This window comes from Triturus cristatus, chromosome 10, assembly GCF_964204655.1.
Source record: "Triturus cristatus chromosome 10, aTriCri1.1, whole genome shotgun sequence".
NCBI classification, from domain to species: domain Eukaryota; kingdom Metazoa; phylum Chordata; class Amphibia; order Caudata; family Salamandridae; genus Triturus; species Triturus cristatus.
The window spans coordinates 891,520,410-891,537,811 of NC_140593.1; the positions used below are offsets into that span (position 1 = coordinate 891,520,410).

General features: G+C 43.8%; 1 protein-coding gene across 2 annotated transcripts in view; it reads left to right on the forward strand.

Moving 5' to 3' along the window:
- LOC146796188 (unconventional myosin-Ig-like) overlaps positions 1 to 17,402 on the forward strand; it is a 1,225,789-nt gene that overhangs the window by 881,238 nt on the left and 327,149 nt on the right. For both annotated transcript variants that reach the window (XM_085628614.1, XM_085628615.1), the window contains exons 20-21: positions 9,201 to 9,314; positions 11,868 to 12,022. In XM_085628614.1, coding sequence (XP_085484740.1) covers positions 9,201 to 9,314; positions 11,868 to 12,022 — 269 coding nt within the window. The remainder of the gene's footprint in view (positions 1 to 9,200; positions 9,315 to 11,867; positions 12,023 to 17,402) is intronic.

Sequence of the window (17,402 nt, forward strand, 5' to 3'; positions counted from 1 at the left end):
CTGGATCAAGCATTGATGAAAAATATGCAATTGGTCTTCTCAGTTTTCCATGCTTCTGGATCAACACAGAAAGTGCACATCCATTTCTCTCACTGCAATACAACTCAAATTCTTTCTCATAGTCAGGCATACCTAATGCAGGTGCTTCACACAAACCATCTCTCAATTTTCTGAATGCTGCCAATTCCTCTTTACTTAGTTCAATGGGATCTTTCACATCACTTCTCGTTAATCGCACCAAAGGTTTTGCGATCAAGGAAAAGTTGCTGATCCACTGACGACATTATCCAACCATTCCCAAAAACATTCTCACTTCTCTTTGAGTCATGGGAGCTCTCATTTCTTTTATTATTCTGATTCTGTCTATGGTAATTTTCCTTAGTCCTTTCTCAATGTTATGTCCCAAATACTGTACTTCCTTCTTACAAAATTGTAATTTCGATGGTGACACTTTAAGTCCTCCATCTGCCATATGATTCAGCAAGGCTATCGTGTCTACCTCACAAGCTTCACGTGTTTTTGACGCCACCAAAAGGTCATCAATGTATTGGACTAATACAGAGCTTTCTGGCATTTCTAGACTCTCCAAAGACTTCTTTAATAGCTGATTGAATATTGAGGGGCTTTCTGTATACCCTGTGGGATTCGGCACCATGCCAAAATACGCTCACCAAAACGAAATGCAAAAATTTGCTGACTGTCGTGGTGCAATGGGATGGAAAAGAAAGCATGACACAGATCAATCACTGTATACCATTCTGCATCATGGGGAATCTGATATAAAATCACTGATGGATTTGGTACAATGGGACAACATGATACCACAATTTTATTCACCTTTCTCAGATCTTGCACTATCCGGAATTTCCTGTTAGGCTTTTTCAGTCCCATTATCGGTGAATTACATGGACTACTCATTATTTCTCTCAAAATTCCTTGCCTGATCATTTTCTCTATTACAGGAGTTACACCTTCAATTATTTCAGGTGTCAATATGTATTGCGGAACATTTGGATATGTTACTTCTTCCTTTACGGTTATTTTAATTGGATCTACATTTCTCATTAGTCCTACATCTTCTCCAGTGAAATCCCAAACTTCTGCTTTTACAGATTGTCTCAATTCTTTAGGTAATTCATCAGGGTTGAATACAGCATATGTTTCAGTAACTTCATTTTCTCTGTTAGCTATGGTCATCTTATACAGTACATCATCATCTGGTGTTTCAAAAGCTATTCCATCCGGAGTACAGAATATAGTGCAATTCATTTTGCACAACAGGTCCCTACCTAATAAATTCACAGGACTGGTGTCACACACCACAAAGCGGTGCATTTCTGAAAATTTCCCTATGCTAACTTTCACTGTGTCTGTAAGATATGTTTTAATCTGTCTGTTGGACACACCAACTACTTGGATCGTTTCATCCGAGAGAGGAAGATTCTTAACATCAGCTGATCTAACAGTTGATCGAGTAGCACCAGTATCCACTAGGAAAGTAATATTTTCATCATTAACCTTCCCATCTACAAAATGTCCTGTCTGGTCTACTTCTAGAGTTGCGCCAAGTACGCACTCTCCTTCCTCCCTTCGGCACCGTCAATAGCTCTCTTCTGAGTCACTCTCATCGCGTTGCAGCCAATACTGCGAGACAGCGCTAGCGCGTGGCGGCTTATTTACCTGTTCTTCATTGTAGAATCCCGATTCACTACTATACTTCTGTGTGTTTCTGCTCTGTGGAAATGGCGGTTTTGGCACCTGATTCTGTGGGGGAACAACTTGCTGCTGTTGCTGCAGTTGACCACTCACCTCATGCTGCACCTGTGGATTCAATGATGGATTTTCATTGTTAGTACTCGGGGGAAACTTACACTCGGATTTCCAATGTCCTATCCTGCCGCAATTATGACACGGAAATTTCTTTTTAGCCTCTTCAATATTCCCTTTATACTTCCCAGTATTAAATTTCGGCTTTGACCCTGCTTGTTCCACTAATTGTGCTTCTTGTCTCTCCGCTACCTTTACCTGTGCCCACATTGCCTTCTCTTTTAGCTTCCGCTGTTTTGCTTCAATTTCATCACTGAAGTATTTAGCATGTCTCAATACTTCATCTATTTTCTTGTTTTTGCCAATCTACTGTATGCTGTTTAATCATCTCACCAATTTCTGGACGTAAACCATATACAAATCTGTATACAAAATGACTCAAATCCTTTTCACTCAGATTCTCATCTCCGCTAAATTGAGTAAAAGCTTGTATTAGCCTCTCGTAATATGCATGTACTGACTCTTTACTTTCCTGGTGTGTTCGATCAATTTTTACCCAATCTGTCTCTTTAGGGGGCACTTTATTTTTCAGAAATACCATAACCTGCTCATATTTCTTCATTACCTCGGGGTCTGGAGCTCCTGTTTTAGGATCCCTAGGATATTCCTTGCTTGGCCAATTAATCATTAATTTGCACTCTGTCCATAGATCTGCTGGTACGATTATGTCAAACAGACTATTCAAATCAATCCATAAAACCTTAGACAATTTCACAAATCTGCCTACCTGCCTGTACCACTTGACGGGCTTTTCACGTAGTCGAGGGAAATCATTCGTAAAAGACAAAATATCCTGTCTCGTCCATGAGACATGTACATATCCTCCTCCTGGAATCTCTCTCATAGGGCATTCTGTCACTACCTTCTCCTTTTCTCTTACAGGAAAGGCTGAAAATGTCTTATCTAAGGCATCATCGCGTTTTCTATACCACCTGCTTCTCCATTTATCCACGTCTCCCCATTTTTCAGCAAAATGATTATGTCCTTAATTTGACCTATTCGTCCTGTGGTGTTCATATTCTCAATGTCCTTTTCAGGGAAATCTACTCGATATGGTTTCTGTAAGGCTTTTACCTTTTCAATATTAATGGCCATCTCATTTGCTACTTCTTCTAACCTTTTATGTAAGTTTTTTGCTCTCCAGGTCACATTTTTGCACAAAAATAATAATTCTTCATCCTGATAGGTTTTCAATTTTTCTGTTGGGATCGTGCCTACTATTAATTCTTCCAATACCATTCGTAACTTGGCCACATCAATTGATTGGGATTCTTTGTCTTTCCTCTGCAAGCTTCTTAACCATTCACTTTACTCTTCTGTTGATGGTCCTACTGGTTTTTCTATACTTCTGTGTCCAAAATCTTTTTGTGTTTCTGACACTGTCTCTATCATTGTCATACGTCTCTCTGCACAATTCTGATCTATAAATGGATTATTTGTAAAATTTGGTTTCATTACACTCATAGTCTGCCTCCATGGATTCTCATTCTGACTCACTCTTGGTTGTTCTACGGGTTTATTACTTCTGTAAGGGACTGTCAAACAATGCTCACTGTCCTTCTGTTTGTCAAAAATAGGCATTACTGGACCTATTGTTACTGGAACAGTTACCGCTTCTAGATTCTTAGTCAATTCTCTTATTTTCTCAGTTAATTCCAGGGTTGTTTTCGCTAATTCTGCAGAATTTTCTCCATCTGTTTTTTCTTCCGAACTCTTTTCTATTTCCCTAGTAGCACTGTTTTTACTCAAACTTAGGGATTCTGGTTCCGATTTTATAATTCGCATTGTTTCTCTCATTGGGGCACTTGGAGTTAACATTTCTGGTTCTGGTCGATACGGTGGTGGATTTTTATAGAACATATCATCAAGAACATCATCCTCGGACTCATTCGCTCCATACCCTCTCGACTCCACATTATGCCTCTTTTCTACACACTTTCGTCCTTCATTCTCTCCTACAGTTCTTACAGGGAACACACCCTCAGTCATACTCGCATCCCGCCATCTTTTCATTCGATCATTATGCGTTTCATGTCCGTATGGTCTTCCAAACCAGTACCTATATCCCCTACCATTTCTTTGCCTCTCTCGTTAATGCATTTTGTCTTCCCATTCCGTCAAAGCCTCAAACTGCGTCGGTCTAGGTCTTGGTTCTAGATTCATCATTTTCTCTCTCAAATTTCTCAAAACAGCCAAATTAAATGAACCATGCTCTGGAAAAGCTAATACTCCGTCGTCCTTTGGATATCTCACCCAGTTATCTAACCAAATACAAGTATGATACCCATATTTCGCAATCATATAAGATGCCGGGGTTTTCGGTGGAGGAAGGAACTGTCCTTCCCTAGTCTTTACTCGTTTGTCCTTCTTAAACCACGTCTTGATTCTTCCTAACCATGTTTTTCTCTCTTTTTCTGGTGGATCGTAATACATTTTCTTGCCTTTTGCGTATCACTAGTCTCTCTTTACGTTTGTGCCGCTATTCTATCCAATCACAGCGCGACTCACACTAACGCACCAATTCAGAGCGTCTACGTCACTGTCACAATCCTCAAATCCCAGCGCGACTCACAATAACGTACCAATAAGGAGTGTCTACGTCACCCTGTATTTCTCCACTCCTAGCGCGGTGTACACTAACGCACCAATCCGGAGCGTTTCACAGTTCTGACCGACTGTCCAATCCCAGCGCGGTCGTTCTGACGTCAGCAGCCGCTGCGGCAGCTCCTGCTCCTGCTTCTGTCTACCCCTCCTTTACAAATCTGCTCAGTAAGTTTTTGTTTCAATTTCTACACGTCTGTTAGTAACAACATAGAAACATCTCCATTGTCCGCTTCGCTAACCAAAGAACAGCAAAAGACCTTTCTCACGAGAATTCCGTCTTTCCCGAGAGCAGCGCTTACCTCTGCCCTACTACGGAATCATTACTTCCGTTGATAAAGTAGCACATCCCTCTACTTCACCCTTCTAACAAGCATTAGCTAATTGTTTCTCTAGTATTTAAGACACATAGGGGCATATGCATCAACATTAGCATTTGCGATTCCTTATTAGCGAAAAATAAGGATTCGCTAATAAGGAATAGCAAAAGGCTATGCATGTAGGAATCGCTATTCAAATAGCGATTCCTTAACTTTCCTTAATTGCTACTAGCAAATAGCGAGTAGCAATTAAGGAATGCCGTCCCAATCATTCCTATGGGCCTCCAGGCCCATAGGAATGAATCGGAGATTGCATGAGCAAATAGCGAGTACCAGTAGGTTCTCGCAAATTGCTCATGCAATTTCAAGGGTGCAAGGGTGTCAAAATGACACCCTATAGCACCCCTGAAAATGATATGTGCACATATGTTGCACACACACATGCTCTAAGGGCATGTGTGTGCGCAACATGAAACTTTGAAAAATGCACAAAAGTGCATTTTTCAAAGTTTTTGCAAATTACCATGCAGTTCATCTTCATGGTAATTTGCTCCCCCTATTAGCGAAATCGCTAATTTTTTAACTTTGATGCATTGCATTTAAGGAATCTCACTTTGGGATTCCTTAAATGCAATCGCTATTTAAGGAATCGGTATTTAAGGAATCCCTATTTAAGGAATCGGTATTTAAGGAATCCCTATTTAAGGAATCGGTATTTTAGGAATCCCTATTTAAAGAATCGCTATTTAAGGATTCCTTAAATAGCGATTTTTGCTTTTGGGTTGATGCATTGGGATTGGGTATTTTTAACTTAATACCGGGAGCTATTAGCGATTCGGTATTTTACCGACTGGATTTTGGGTTGATGCATGAGGCTGATAGTTGGAGACCCAATGCTCCTGAGAAGTAAACCTAGAGTTTTGCAATCAACCCAAATGCCTTTACATTCACACTCGTTCATACAAGAAAATGTAGTACATTCACACAGAATCCTGTCTTTCCCGAGAACTGCGAACAGTCTGTTCTACTACAGAATTATCACATACGTTAACAAAGCAGCGCTTACCTCTCCTTTGTCCTTCTTACAAGCTCAGAGAGTACCTATTACCTTTCCAGTGATAAGCTTTATCGGAATGCCAGTTGGATCCCTGGTACCTAAGACCAGAACTTCACAGGTAAGCTTCGCTATCATACACTCTTCTCTCACACTATAAATGTCTCTAATGGCAACACACGACGATGCTACCGAATCGAACCCAGACAATGCGCCGTGCAACTTCAATTGTCACACGTTTCCCCTGTGTACCTACAGGGCAACAACAATTCTGTCTTTCCCGAGAGCAGCACTTACCTCTGCCCTGCTACGGAACTGTTACAAACTTCCGACTTCCTACATCCCAGAAGCCGTACCAACAACATTAAACTCGACGCAACTCAACATAGAGTGTTAGTACATATATCAATACCAATCAATAATCAATAAGCTATATACAAGCAATAATCATCAAACCAAAACAATAGCAAACCATCATTCTGCTACCAGAAAAACTGCTCCAGCGTGGAGTGCAAAATCCCTCCCTCTACCACAGACCAAAGATCCCATAGCACCAACATTCACTCCCCATTAGTCCATGTGGGAGGCGATCATCTTCCAAACGCTGGTATGAGAAGGAAATACCACTTTTACCCTAGTGAGTGACAAATCTACACCACCTTCTGTTGCTCATTAGGACCTACATTCCATCTTTGGTATTCCTCTCCTAATCTTGGCAGTGGAACTGCTAGTTGCTGTTTAAGTGATTATCTAATTCTCTTTTTCTCTTCTCATTAATACATTTCCATAACTAAACAAACAAACCTATTTCTGTAATGAGTCAAATAAATTCTTTATCTAATTAATGCAAATAAATTCATTAGTTGTTCAAGCAGCTGACCATCATATTTACCTATTATGGCTAAATATCGTCTTCTAAGTCAAATCCAGTAGTCTCATCAATCTATGCCCGTCAAATTTGAAAGTTCAGTTCATCAGGAAATTGGGCATTCGATTAGTCTGTCAAAGATTCAGGGAAACAGCTGTCCTGCAGTGTCACCGTCCTCTCCGTCAACATCACATCAGGAAATTGGAAAAACGACCGCCATAATTACCTCTCTATTCTACCATAAATTATAGTAAAATTAATGTTAAAAAGTATCAAAGTTTGGGCATCCAAGTTCGCTGATTGGACAATTAGGGATCATCCTTTTGGGTTCTCATGAAAGTGTCTTTTGGGTTATGACCCTTGTCAGTTCCGGTTCACACAACAGTCTTTGTTCAAAATATTTGGCTGATGTCCCAGGCTGTCCTTGGAAGGTACATGTTCATCTTGGGTCAGGTCCAGGCCACAGTTGCTAGCGGTGACGCATGCGCACTTCACCCAGAACCTTGAGCAATGGAGCCGGTTTCATCGGATACAGTAGTCAGCCATTTTGTGGCCACTCGAAATGGTCAACTTATGCAAAGAAACACAAAAACGCAATTAATACATAGAAATGGCTAATTAAATGTTATTCCCTCGCTAATACCCATATGTGTGTTTATTTATCTAGCAAAAGCAACACTCAGTGTGGTTTATACTTACTAAATAAAGCACAAATCACAATTACATCACAAAAGCGGCATACATCATGCAATAGTCTAATTATCTATCATTAATATGCGTACAGAATTCAGTTCACGTATTAATTAGGCCATGCAGGTGCAAATCCCACGTGTAATTCTTATATTAGTAAGGTTGGTAAGTATTTTCCACATCACTCCAAACCATTAGTTCGATTATAATTAATTAATTAGTAAAACAACATGCAAAATGGGGTGGGTATACAAAATTTTGCATTACCCGCTCCAGCACACCCGCAGGGGGCCCCCTGCCTATTGGGCCATTTGAACCACGCTGCCCAACCAGCGCCTGGCAAATTCCCCGGCGTACCGTCTGCCCGCTTAATGTCCCGCCCCCCGATAGGGGTTTGTCATGGACCCCTCACCGGTCTGGCTTCCCCTCCAAGGCCCGCGTGCTAACCCCTCCCAGGTGGGAAGTGGCTCTTCTTTGGCTATTACGCTCTGTCTGCTGTCCCTCTGGGCTGGCCCCTGCCACGCTGTGTGTGGTTTCTCGATCGCAGGCAGCTACTTCACTTGCTTGACCCTGACTCTTCACTTGAATCCCAGTGACTCAAGAGCCCCTCCTGTGTTGAGGAGGAACAATCCCATGCAAACCTGTCACGTTGCCTTCAAATTCAAACAGAGCTTGTGCAGACGGTAAAGCGGGGCTTATCTCCGTAGTGCGTTTACAATGTGCATGCTTCCATGGCAACATGTTTCGCTAGGCTACATCGGTGAATCCAGCATGTTTCGTGTGCACAATTACATGTGCCTCCCTTAGAAACACATTACTGGTAAATCCGCGCTTTTGAAAATTGACACTGCGCTGTAAATTTACAGCAATGGTGCTCGTGTTAGTAAATTTCACAAAGGGCCGCTGTAGTCCAAAGTAGCACGTGAAATTCCTTGTGCATTTACAAGGGCCAATCCAATGTACCAAATTGTAGGCTCCTCCTATCCAAACTACACAATATAAGTGCAATCCAGGCTTTCTGGTGGCAAACTTCACAGTCTAAATAGACGTGGTTTACAGCACCACACCGAATCAATCCCAGCTCCAACATTCCGGCAAGGCCGCCATAGATATGTCTGTACCAGCTGCTGGTACACTACCGAAATGCTAGGCTCACTCTTCTGTTGACCACAGGCTGTCCGGTGTAAAAGACACTGGTGGGGCTTCCAGGGCATTCCTCTTTCCTCAGGCATCAATCTTCTTCGTATTATTTCCTTGTTGACTTCATCTTTCCCTCTAATCTCCTTTCAGACGTAGGTTATTTTCAAACTCGTCTCCATTGTTGCAATCAAAGATGGATCCTCAGTAGGCAGCAGGAGTGGCCTGTGCAGGTAAGAGCGGGGGGGGAGAGTTGATAGATGAAGAGGTAAAATAAGAAACATTTTTAAACTTACTTTGCAAGATAAGTGTTTTTCTTTTTTTCTATATTATTTTCCCTTGTTGTCGTCTTTCGACTCCCCCCCACTCCGCCCCCTAGCCCCACCGCTCTTACCTGCACTGGCCGCTCCTGGTAGGCAGCTAGCATAGGTTTGATAATTAAGTTTGTTTGAAGAATAAAGTCTTAATTACAGGTTAGAGTTGTTATATCAATGCCCCACCAGGCGCAGCATCCTGCAGCTCAACCCACTCTCTCCAACGGATCTCTCCAGGCATACATAAACATTCTATGACATCACACACACTGGCTGGCTGAGAAGCAGGTATCACGGAAACTAGGGAGGGGGAATGCATTATACCTAAATCAGGATGTAACCGAAAGCATCTATTCATCACCTCTGTTTTATTTGCTCTCGATTTACAGATCAACCGCTTCAATAAGAGCAGGGATCGGGCCATCCTGATCACCGATCAGCACCTCTACAAACTGGCGCCCAGCAAGCAATTCAAGGTGCTGAAATGCATCACCCTAAACAAGGTGAGCCCTAGGATCATGGCAAGTGGGAACCAACATCTATAACTTAATCTTGTGTAGATTTGATCCAGTGTTTTCATCATTTGTGATGAGACGTTGGGAGTGCAAATGTGGTGTTAGGTTGTGCACAAGCAGTTAGCCAGCAGAACAATCGAATTAAGTTATCTCTTTTAAGCTTCCCAAGTAACATCTAGGGTGTGTTCTCCATTTCTGATTCCTCCATGTCTGCTGTTCTGTGTCCAAGATGCAATGGTGTTGGTCATCTGGCACATTGTGCTCCATTCTAGAGGTATTATTCCAGGTTCTGTGTCCAGTTGTGGAGAATACCTGTAGCAGTAGTAATAATATTGAATTTATAAAGCATAACAGTACTAAACATAATGTACCTTTTAGGTGCTGAATAGCATAAAGATAACAAAATATGACAAGCACTGGCAAAGTCAATAGACTGCCCCTTTAGGCCCTTTTGGATTGGTGAATGTCTTTTGGCGATACTGTACAGCATTGACAAAATGGGAACAAAGCAAACACAAGATGATGGACGGCGTGCTGAAACTTTTCAGACACCGACCCCCAGTCACAGATCTAGGTTGAATCCATCATTGTTCTTTAGGTCACTTCACCACCTCAGTTCAGACCCAGCTATATGCAAAAGACATGGCTTGGCAGTTCGGGCTGGACTGTTCCCATGAGGCACAGGGTCAAGACTGATTTGCATATAGCTGTGTCTGAACTGCGGTGGCAAAGTGAGCTAAAGAACGATGATGGATTCAACCCAGATCTGTGACTGAGGGTGAGTGTTTGAAAAGTTTCAGCACTCCGTCCATCATTTCCTTGTGTTTGCTCCTTTTCGCCCTAAGTTGGCAGGGTATGCCCAGACGCGGGTTCCTTGCTCACTTTTGCCACTGGATTCAAGCTAGCCTGGCTGATGTGGGGTGTTACCCTGAAACCGGTCCCAGGATGCTTGATACCGGTCCAGGGAAGACATGGCTTGGCAGTTCGGGCTGGACTGTTCCCATGAAGCACAGGTTCAAGACTGATTTGCATATAGCTGTATCTGAACTGGGGTGGTGAAGTGAGCTAAAGAATGATGATGGATTCAACCCAGATCTGTGACTGGGGGTGAGTGTTTGAAAGGTTTCAGCACTCTATCCATCATCTTCTTGTATTTGCTTTGTTCGCCCTAAGTTGGCAGAGTATGCCCAGACGTGGGTCCCTTGCTCACTTTACCACTGGATTCAAGCTAGCCTGGCTGATAATTATGTTACCCTGAAACCAGTCCCAGGATGCTTGTTTCCGGTCCAGGGAAGACATGGCTTGGCAGTTCGGGCTGGACTGTTCCCATGAAGCACAGGGTCAAGACTGATTTGCATATAGCTGTGTCTGTACTGGGGTGGCGTAGTGAGCTAAAGAACGATTATGGATTCAACCCAGATCTGGATTTGGCAGTGGCGGCACGTCGAGGAAGTGCTGCGAGGCAGTGGGGTGGGGCGGGGCGGGGGAGGGGCAGGATGGAGGGATAGTAGAGTCCGACATACGATGGACAGGAGTAAGGTAAGTAATTAAACAAATAAAACAATTTACCTTGCGGGTGCTGCATCACCAACTCGGCGATGCAGCGTGCGCAAGGTAAATTGTTTTATTTATTAAATTACTTACCTTACTCCTGCCCGTCATATGTCGAACTCTACTACTCCCCACCCTGCCCATGCACCGCCCCACCCTGCCCCGCCTCACAGCCCCGTAGCACTCCCTCGGTGAGCTGCCACTGGGACTGGGGGGGAGTGTCTGAAATGTTTCAGCACTCCGTCCATCATCTCCGTGTGTTTGCTCTATAGTTAGTTGCCATAAAATATGACTTACTGTGATTGAAGCTTAGGAGAAACAAAAGGCAGTTCCTTATAGTCAGGCTCACTGGAATTATGTGATTGTAAAACCACGGCGATTTGCGCATAATTATTAATTTGCCACATACTCTGTCATGTGTTGCAAAATCTGCAGATTTTAACAAAATAAATGATTGCTTCTAACTCAAACGGTTCAAAAGTTACTAAAATGCAGCGACACATGTACCAGCACGATGGAAATCCCTTTTCAAAACTTGACTGGTCAGCAGTCTGTTGCTTATTGCTTTATTTGGGTATTAAAGTGGCACTAATGAGGTGCAACCAATGCCCAGACAGTGTTACCAAGTTTAAAACGAAGTAATGAGTAATACAGTTACAAAATGTATTTTGCCTTTTCTTGCCACATAATTTACTTAATCCTGCCGCATAATTTGGCCCTCTCGTGCCGCATAATTCCAGTGAAACTGCTTATAGTCAGAGTGAGTGCTGCATAAAATAATTCAACAGAAGTTGATGGACCTTGGGGGGGAAAAGAGTTCAAAAATGATTTAGAGTGGCAGAGAGGTCTGGCTGTCATGATCTGATGTCAGTATACATGTGCCCATGTTGGACAGGTAAAAGAATGTTTCTGCCTATAGAGCTTAAGGATGCAGATATGCCCAGTTGGCTGGGGTGGTTCTTACTCAGGGGCATTCTATGCTTTTTGTAGGTGACTGGCATGAGCATCACAAGCGGCAAGGACCAGCTGGTGGTCTTGCACACGGAGCAGCAAGACGACATGGCCTTGTGCCTCCACAAGATGCAGCCAGAGAGCGAGAGCCGCGTGGGCGAGCTGGTGGGCGTGCTGGCAGACCACTTCAAATCGTAAGTGATGCATGGGTACCCTACATGGTGGCACCCACCTAGAGCATACACTGTCAGGCTAGTTCAAAGGAGAAGGTTCACGGATGAAAGTTCACATCAGAGTGATTGATCTGACTCACATCAGTCAGAAATTTAAATAGCAAAAAAGATGAAGGATATTTATTAGTGTCTTTATCTTCTCTAGGCTAATATGTATTTATTTAGCATTTATTTATCAATTTTGAGGTCTTATAAACTGCAAACCAGAAACAATAAGGAGCTATGAACAGTAGGTTCAAGTTAGAAACAAGCTTAGACACATAATCGAGTACACAAGTAACAGAAATGTGGTGAAATACATAACTTAAGAATCAAAGACCAAAGGGTATTGAGTAAAATAAAAATATCAACGAATTTTGAGTGAATGGTAAGATGCTCTGAGAAGCTACTAATAAAACTTAATAAATGGACACGCCTAAATTAAAGATTCTGCTCACTAGCATCACTGTAAAATAATCCAATCAGGTTTCATAGCACAAGAACTTTGCCCAATGCACATAATTTGAAACATTGTCCATGTTTGCGCTGTATTCTTTCCTGGGCCAAGATGGCAGCTTTATCAAAGCATTTTAAATGAGGAGACATCAGTTTGACCAGGCTGATCCAGCTTGTGGTTTACAGTGAGAAGCTTTGAGATGCTGGATTCATTTGGAGACTCACAGCAAAGCCACCACATGGCACTAGCTAAAAAAAATAACAGCACCACATAATATGGCATACGAGATAAAACAATAAACACGTATTTTTATAACACTGTATTACACTTCTAAGCATTGTGTAAAGGAGCTGCGACCATTACCATGTTAATAGTACTCAGTCAATTTACAGATCTTGGAATGATGGAATGTTGGGATGGCTTCGCCGGGGTTCAAAACTGGGATCCATATCACAGCAGCGGGCACAGGCGAGCATCAAACCTCTCAGCCTTCTTGCCGACTTGATCATAACACAGTCTGATATTACTGTAAATAACTTAACCCTCGGTTTTACCAGTCTCCCCAATCACATGTGCAGTAAACACAGCTTGAATCAACACACTGCGTTAAACGGGTTCAAGGGCGCCTTAGACAGAGATTACGTTTTGAAGCCACACACAAGGCTAAGTAGACACAACATTACTAGATAAGGTGATAGCGTTGCATCTACATGCAAGAAATCTAACAGCAATATATATTGATTAGCTCTTGTGTCAGCTCACTGTAGTAAACATTCACAGCAGACCCAGGCGCTGCCGCTGCAGGTTATACAAGCAAGTGGTATGAAACGGACTGTGCGAGCCCACGGTATGAAGCATCCGAGCTGCGTTCAGCACAGTACATGCCAGTGCAGTTTGATCAGTACTCTATACCGGCATTAAAGGACATCACATATAAAGGATATATAAAGGCCCTATCATTCCCTCAACACACCCTTTCCTAATAAGTATCCGGGCTTTGAGAAATCTCCCTGGAACTAACTTTGAATGTTTCTCCGTCCTGATTGGCGTATCTGCTGACCCCATTCCTCCTCATGGTATGCAAGGCTACACCCTAGCTCTGATAACGATCGCTTACTCCATTGGTGGATCATGGTCTTTCAAATTGCTGGGGTGTAAAAGCAAGCTAACTCGCCTTTACCTAGGATTCCCAGTTAATATGAATATGAATGCAACATTTCCTAGCTGTCATAAAGGGAAGTTTTCAGTTCAGTTAGGAACACAGAGGCAAGGATTGTGTTATTCCTTCTTTGCTTTATTCAACACAGCAGCCACAATGAACATTTAAATATCAAGAAATTACCTTTACCATGAACACCAGGGAAGGTGGAAATAAAAAATAATCATAACATCCAATAAATAGGAAGTTCATGTCATATAGTCCTTTGTTTATGTTTTGTCTCCCTCTATTTTTTGTGTGACGATCATCATGTGTTTCGAGTTTTCTACTCCTGTTTAGAGGTATCAGCATCTGTGGAGACAGAGAATGTATGAATAGGAGAACCACTAAGTATCCTATCCGCTTGTAATTCCAATACTGACAACATCATACAATAATTTAGAAATAAGTCATAAACCTAGTGAAACGATCATGAACAATTCAGAACAGTGTAATCAAAAAGTCATCACTCACTTAGAATGAAAACATCACACATCAAACTCATTGCAAAAACCCTCGGGTGGAAAATACTGGTCTCCAATCAGTGGACGGTAATAATCCTCACCTCTGTGTCCTTAATAGAATTGCAAACTTTCCTTTATAACAGCTAGGAAATATTTGTATGCTATGTAAGGATTATGCTAGTTCAAAAATTACTCACCACCAATGAAGCCATGCTGATTATCGGCTTAAAGTAGAAGGTCTTAAAGGTAGCATCGGAAGACGTCTGCTGCATTAATAATATCCTCCAAATGGGCACCTTCCCAAAATCCCTGGGAGCCATGGCACCTCTTCCATGTGTAATAAAAAAGCAGGTGTCAATGCCCGCTTTCTGCATAGCCTATAGGGTTATGGTTGGAGGAGAAACCGCCTTGAAAGGGTTCTTGATAGACATAAGGAGCTGTCTCTCCCCTGGGGGGGTCTCAACGCGCCTGTCATTGCCTCATATGCTTTAACACATCTGACAACACAAAGTTTGGGAGTGTCAGGAAAAGAGGGGTAAGGAATTACCCTACTGTCTGTTTTCTTTTGCTTAGAGAAAAAGGGACCCATCTGGGGTAAAATCTCTGCCTGTAGCCCGAACATCCGAAACTCTGTAACAGGAGACTAAGCATAGAAGCTTGGCCAACTTACCAGCGATCTCCTTCCTTGAGAGATACTTACTACTTTGCCAGGATAGAATAAGGTTAAGCACTCTATTAATATCCCATAGAGACAAATACCCCTCAACAATTTTCGCACCAGAGGATGTTCCTCCACCGGGAGACCCTCAATGGGATCATGGCCAGCTGAAATTGCCGACCGAAAGGAGTTTACTGACCTGTAAGCTATGCCTTTTGCTGCCATGTCAGACAGGAATTTCAACACAGGGACAACGTCAGAGCCCACAGGATCCAGATCCCGTTGCATACACCAACCAACCCATTTGAACCAGGTAGAGTTGTATCTGTGTACTCTGGAAGACGTCCATGGATTTTTGAGGAGAGCCTGAGCTTGTTCTGAAAGGCCCAGGACTTGCCATATTTTCTGGTAATCTTCCACACCATGAGACGGAGAGTCTGTTCCACTACCAGGTTGTAGCGGTTCCCCAACGGATCTCACAGGGGGTCGAGATACAGGGGTTAAAGGATTGGAGAATCCCAAGAAAGTTCCATCATAACTGGGTACCATGCTTGAGATCCCAAAGGGGCGTCACCAGAACCAGGTTTGCCAGTTACCTCTAGACCTGCACCGATCTCTGGGTGATCATAAAGAACGGGGAAATGCGTACCCCTTCTCCAGACTCCAATCTTGTAGGAATGGCTGTCGCTGCCACCAGTGGATCCAGCCTCCAGCTGAAGTATTGGTCCAGTTGATGATCCAGGCCAGATGCAAATAGGTCCACAGTGAAAGGGCCCCAACTGCAGACCAGGGACTGGAAGATCCTGGGGTAGAGTTTCCACATGTTCACATCCTGCAGATATCTCGATTTCCAGGCCGCTATCATATTGGAAGAGCCTAGAAGATGTTCCGCTGTCAACGAGACCTTGTCAGCAAGGCAGTACCTGCCCTGTCTAGGTCTGATAGTGCTTTTGACTTCGTGCCTCCAAAATGGTTGATATAACAGACCGCGGACACATTGTCCATCTTCAGGAGGACACAACATTGGATCTTGTCCTTGGTCCAGCAACGAACCGCAAAGGAGCCTGCCAATAGCACCAGACAGTTCATGTGAACAGTTCTTTCTTGAACAGACCAACTTCCTCCTGTGTACAAATATCCATGGGTGCTCCCCCAGCCCATCATGCTGCCATCTGACTCGATGATGAGGTCCGGGCTGGAGCCGAATATGTCCCTCCCGTTCCACAAGTCCATTTGGGATAGCCACCAACGCATCTCTTCCTTGGCCTCTGGAGTGAGTGGCGCAGATTCCACATAGGATAGGTCGTGTCTGAGTTGGAAGACCTTCAGCCGACGTAAGGCACGATAGTGCAGGGGCCCTGGAAATATCGCCTGGATAGAAGAGGCCCACTATCCGTGCTACCTGGTTCAACGACGTCTTGGATTTCGCTAAAGTCTTGCAAAGTATGCCTGATCTTTGCCAACTTCCTGGAGGGAAGGCTAAGAGAGGACTCCACTAAGTTTATGACAAAACCAAGGAAGGTAAGAAACAGTGTCGGAATGAGCTGGGACTTCTCTGTATTGATGATGAAACCCAGGGACTAAAGAAGGGACACTGCCAGTTGTAATTGCTGTGGGAGACTTTGAGGGCATTGGCCCATCAAGAGGATGACGTCTAGGTAGACTATCAGATGAACTCCACTGGTCAAGCTCAGGAGTTAGAATGACCTTGCCTTCCAGAGAATGGCAGGGACATTCTGCCCTGAGGCAGTTCTGAACCTCCTTGTCTAGGGGCTTTCTGAGCTGGGCCACCATGTAGGAAGCCACCTTGGGTGCCGTACCCACTCAGAGGATCAAGGGTGCATTAAAATATCTGTGTCCAACATGTCGCCTTCCGGCATGTTAGAGGCGCTGGAGGCGAACCACCCAGGAAAGGGCGCCATGGCCTTGATTGCTCACCCTCCATGTTTGACTCCACCTGGGAGTCATCAGAGTCTATATGGAGGGGTGCATGCATGTCATGGCTCCCCGAAGGGATTGGGGAGGGTTTACTGGGATGAGGAGTATCCATGGCCAGGGAGGCCCGTTAAGCTTGTCAAAGGCATCAGTATCTAGTAGTGGGTCATACTTACGTTTTGCCTTGGCCTTGCCTGACTAAGGGAGTGGCTGCCCATGAGGTTGTGCACCCTATGGGGCACCAAAGTCATCACTCTCAATTGAGATGTTTTTTCAGAACACAGTGCTTGGTAGAGTTGTGAGTTATAGTTAATGAATTATGCCCCCACCCCCTCCCCAGAGCCTTATTAGGCCCCGGAACCTCACCCTCAGAAATGCAGGCAGGGAAACCGAACAGAAGTCTGCTCCCAGCTGGCTGGAGCATGTTTAAAACTCCCACCGGTTGTGAGCAGACTTGCCTTCCCTGCCTGCACTACTGAAGGCAGGGAAGGCATGTTTGCTCTCATTTGGCAGAAGATTTACAGATACTCCCGCTGGGGGGGGGGGGGGGGGGCTGGAGGTCGGCCAATGTATGTTTTCTGCTCTCATCAGTACTGGCTGGGGAAACTACTGTGTCCCAGAGGTGGCCTCCCTGGGACACGGTAACTGAG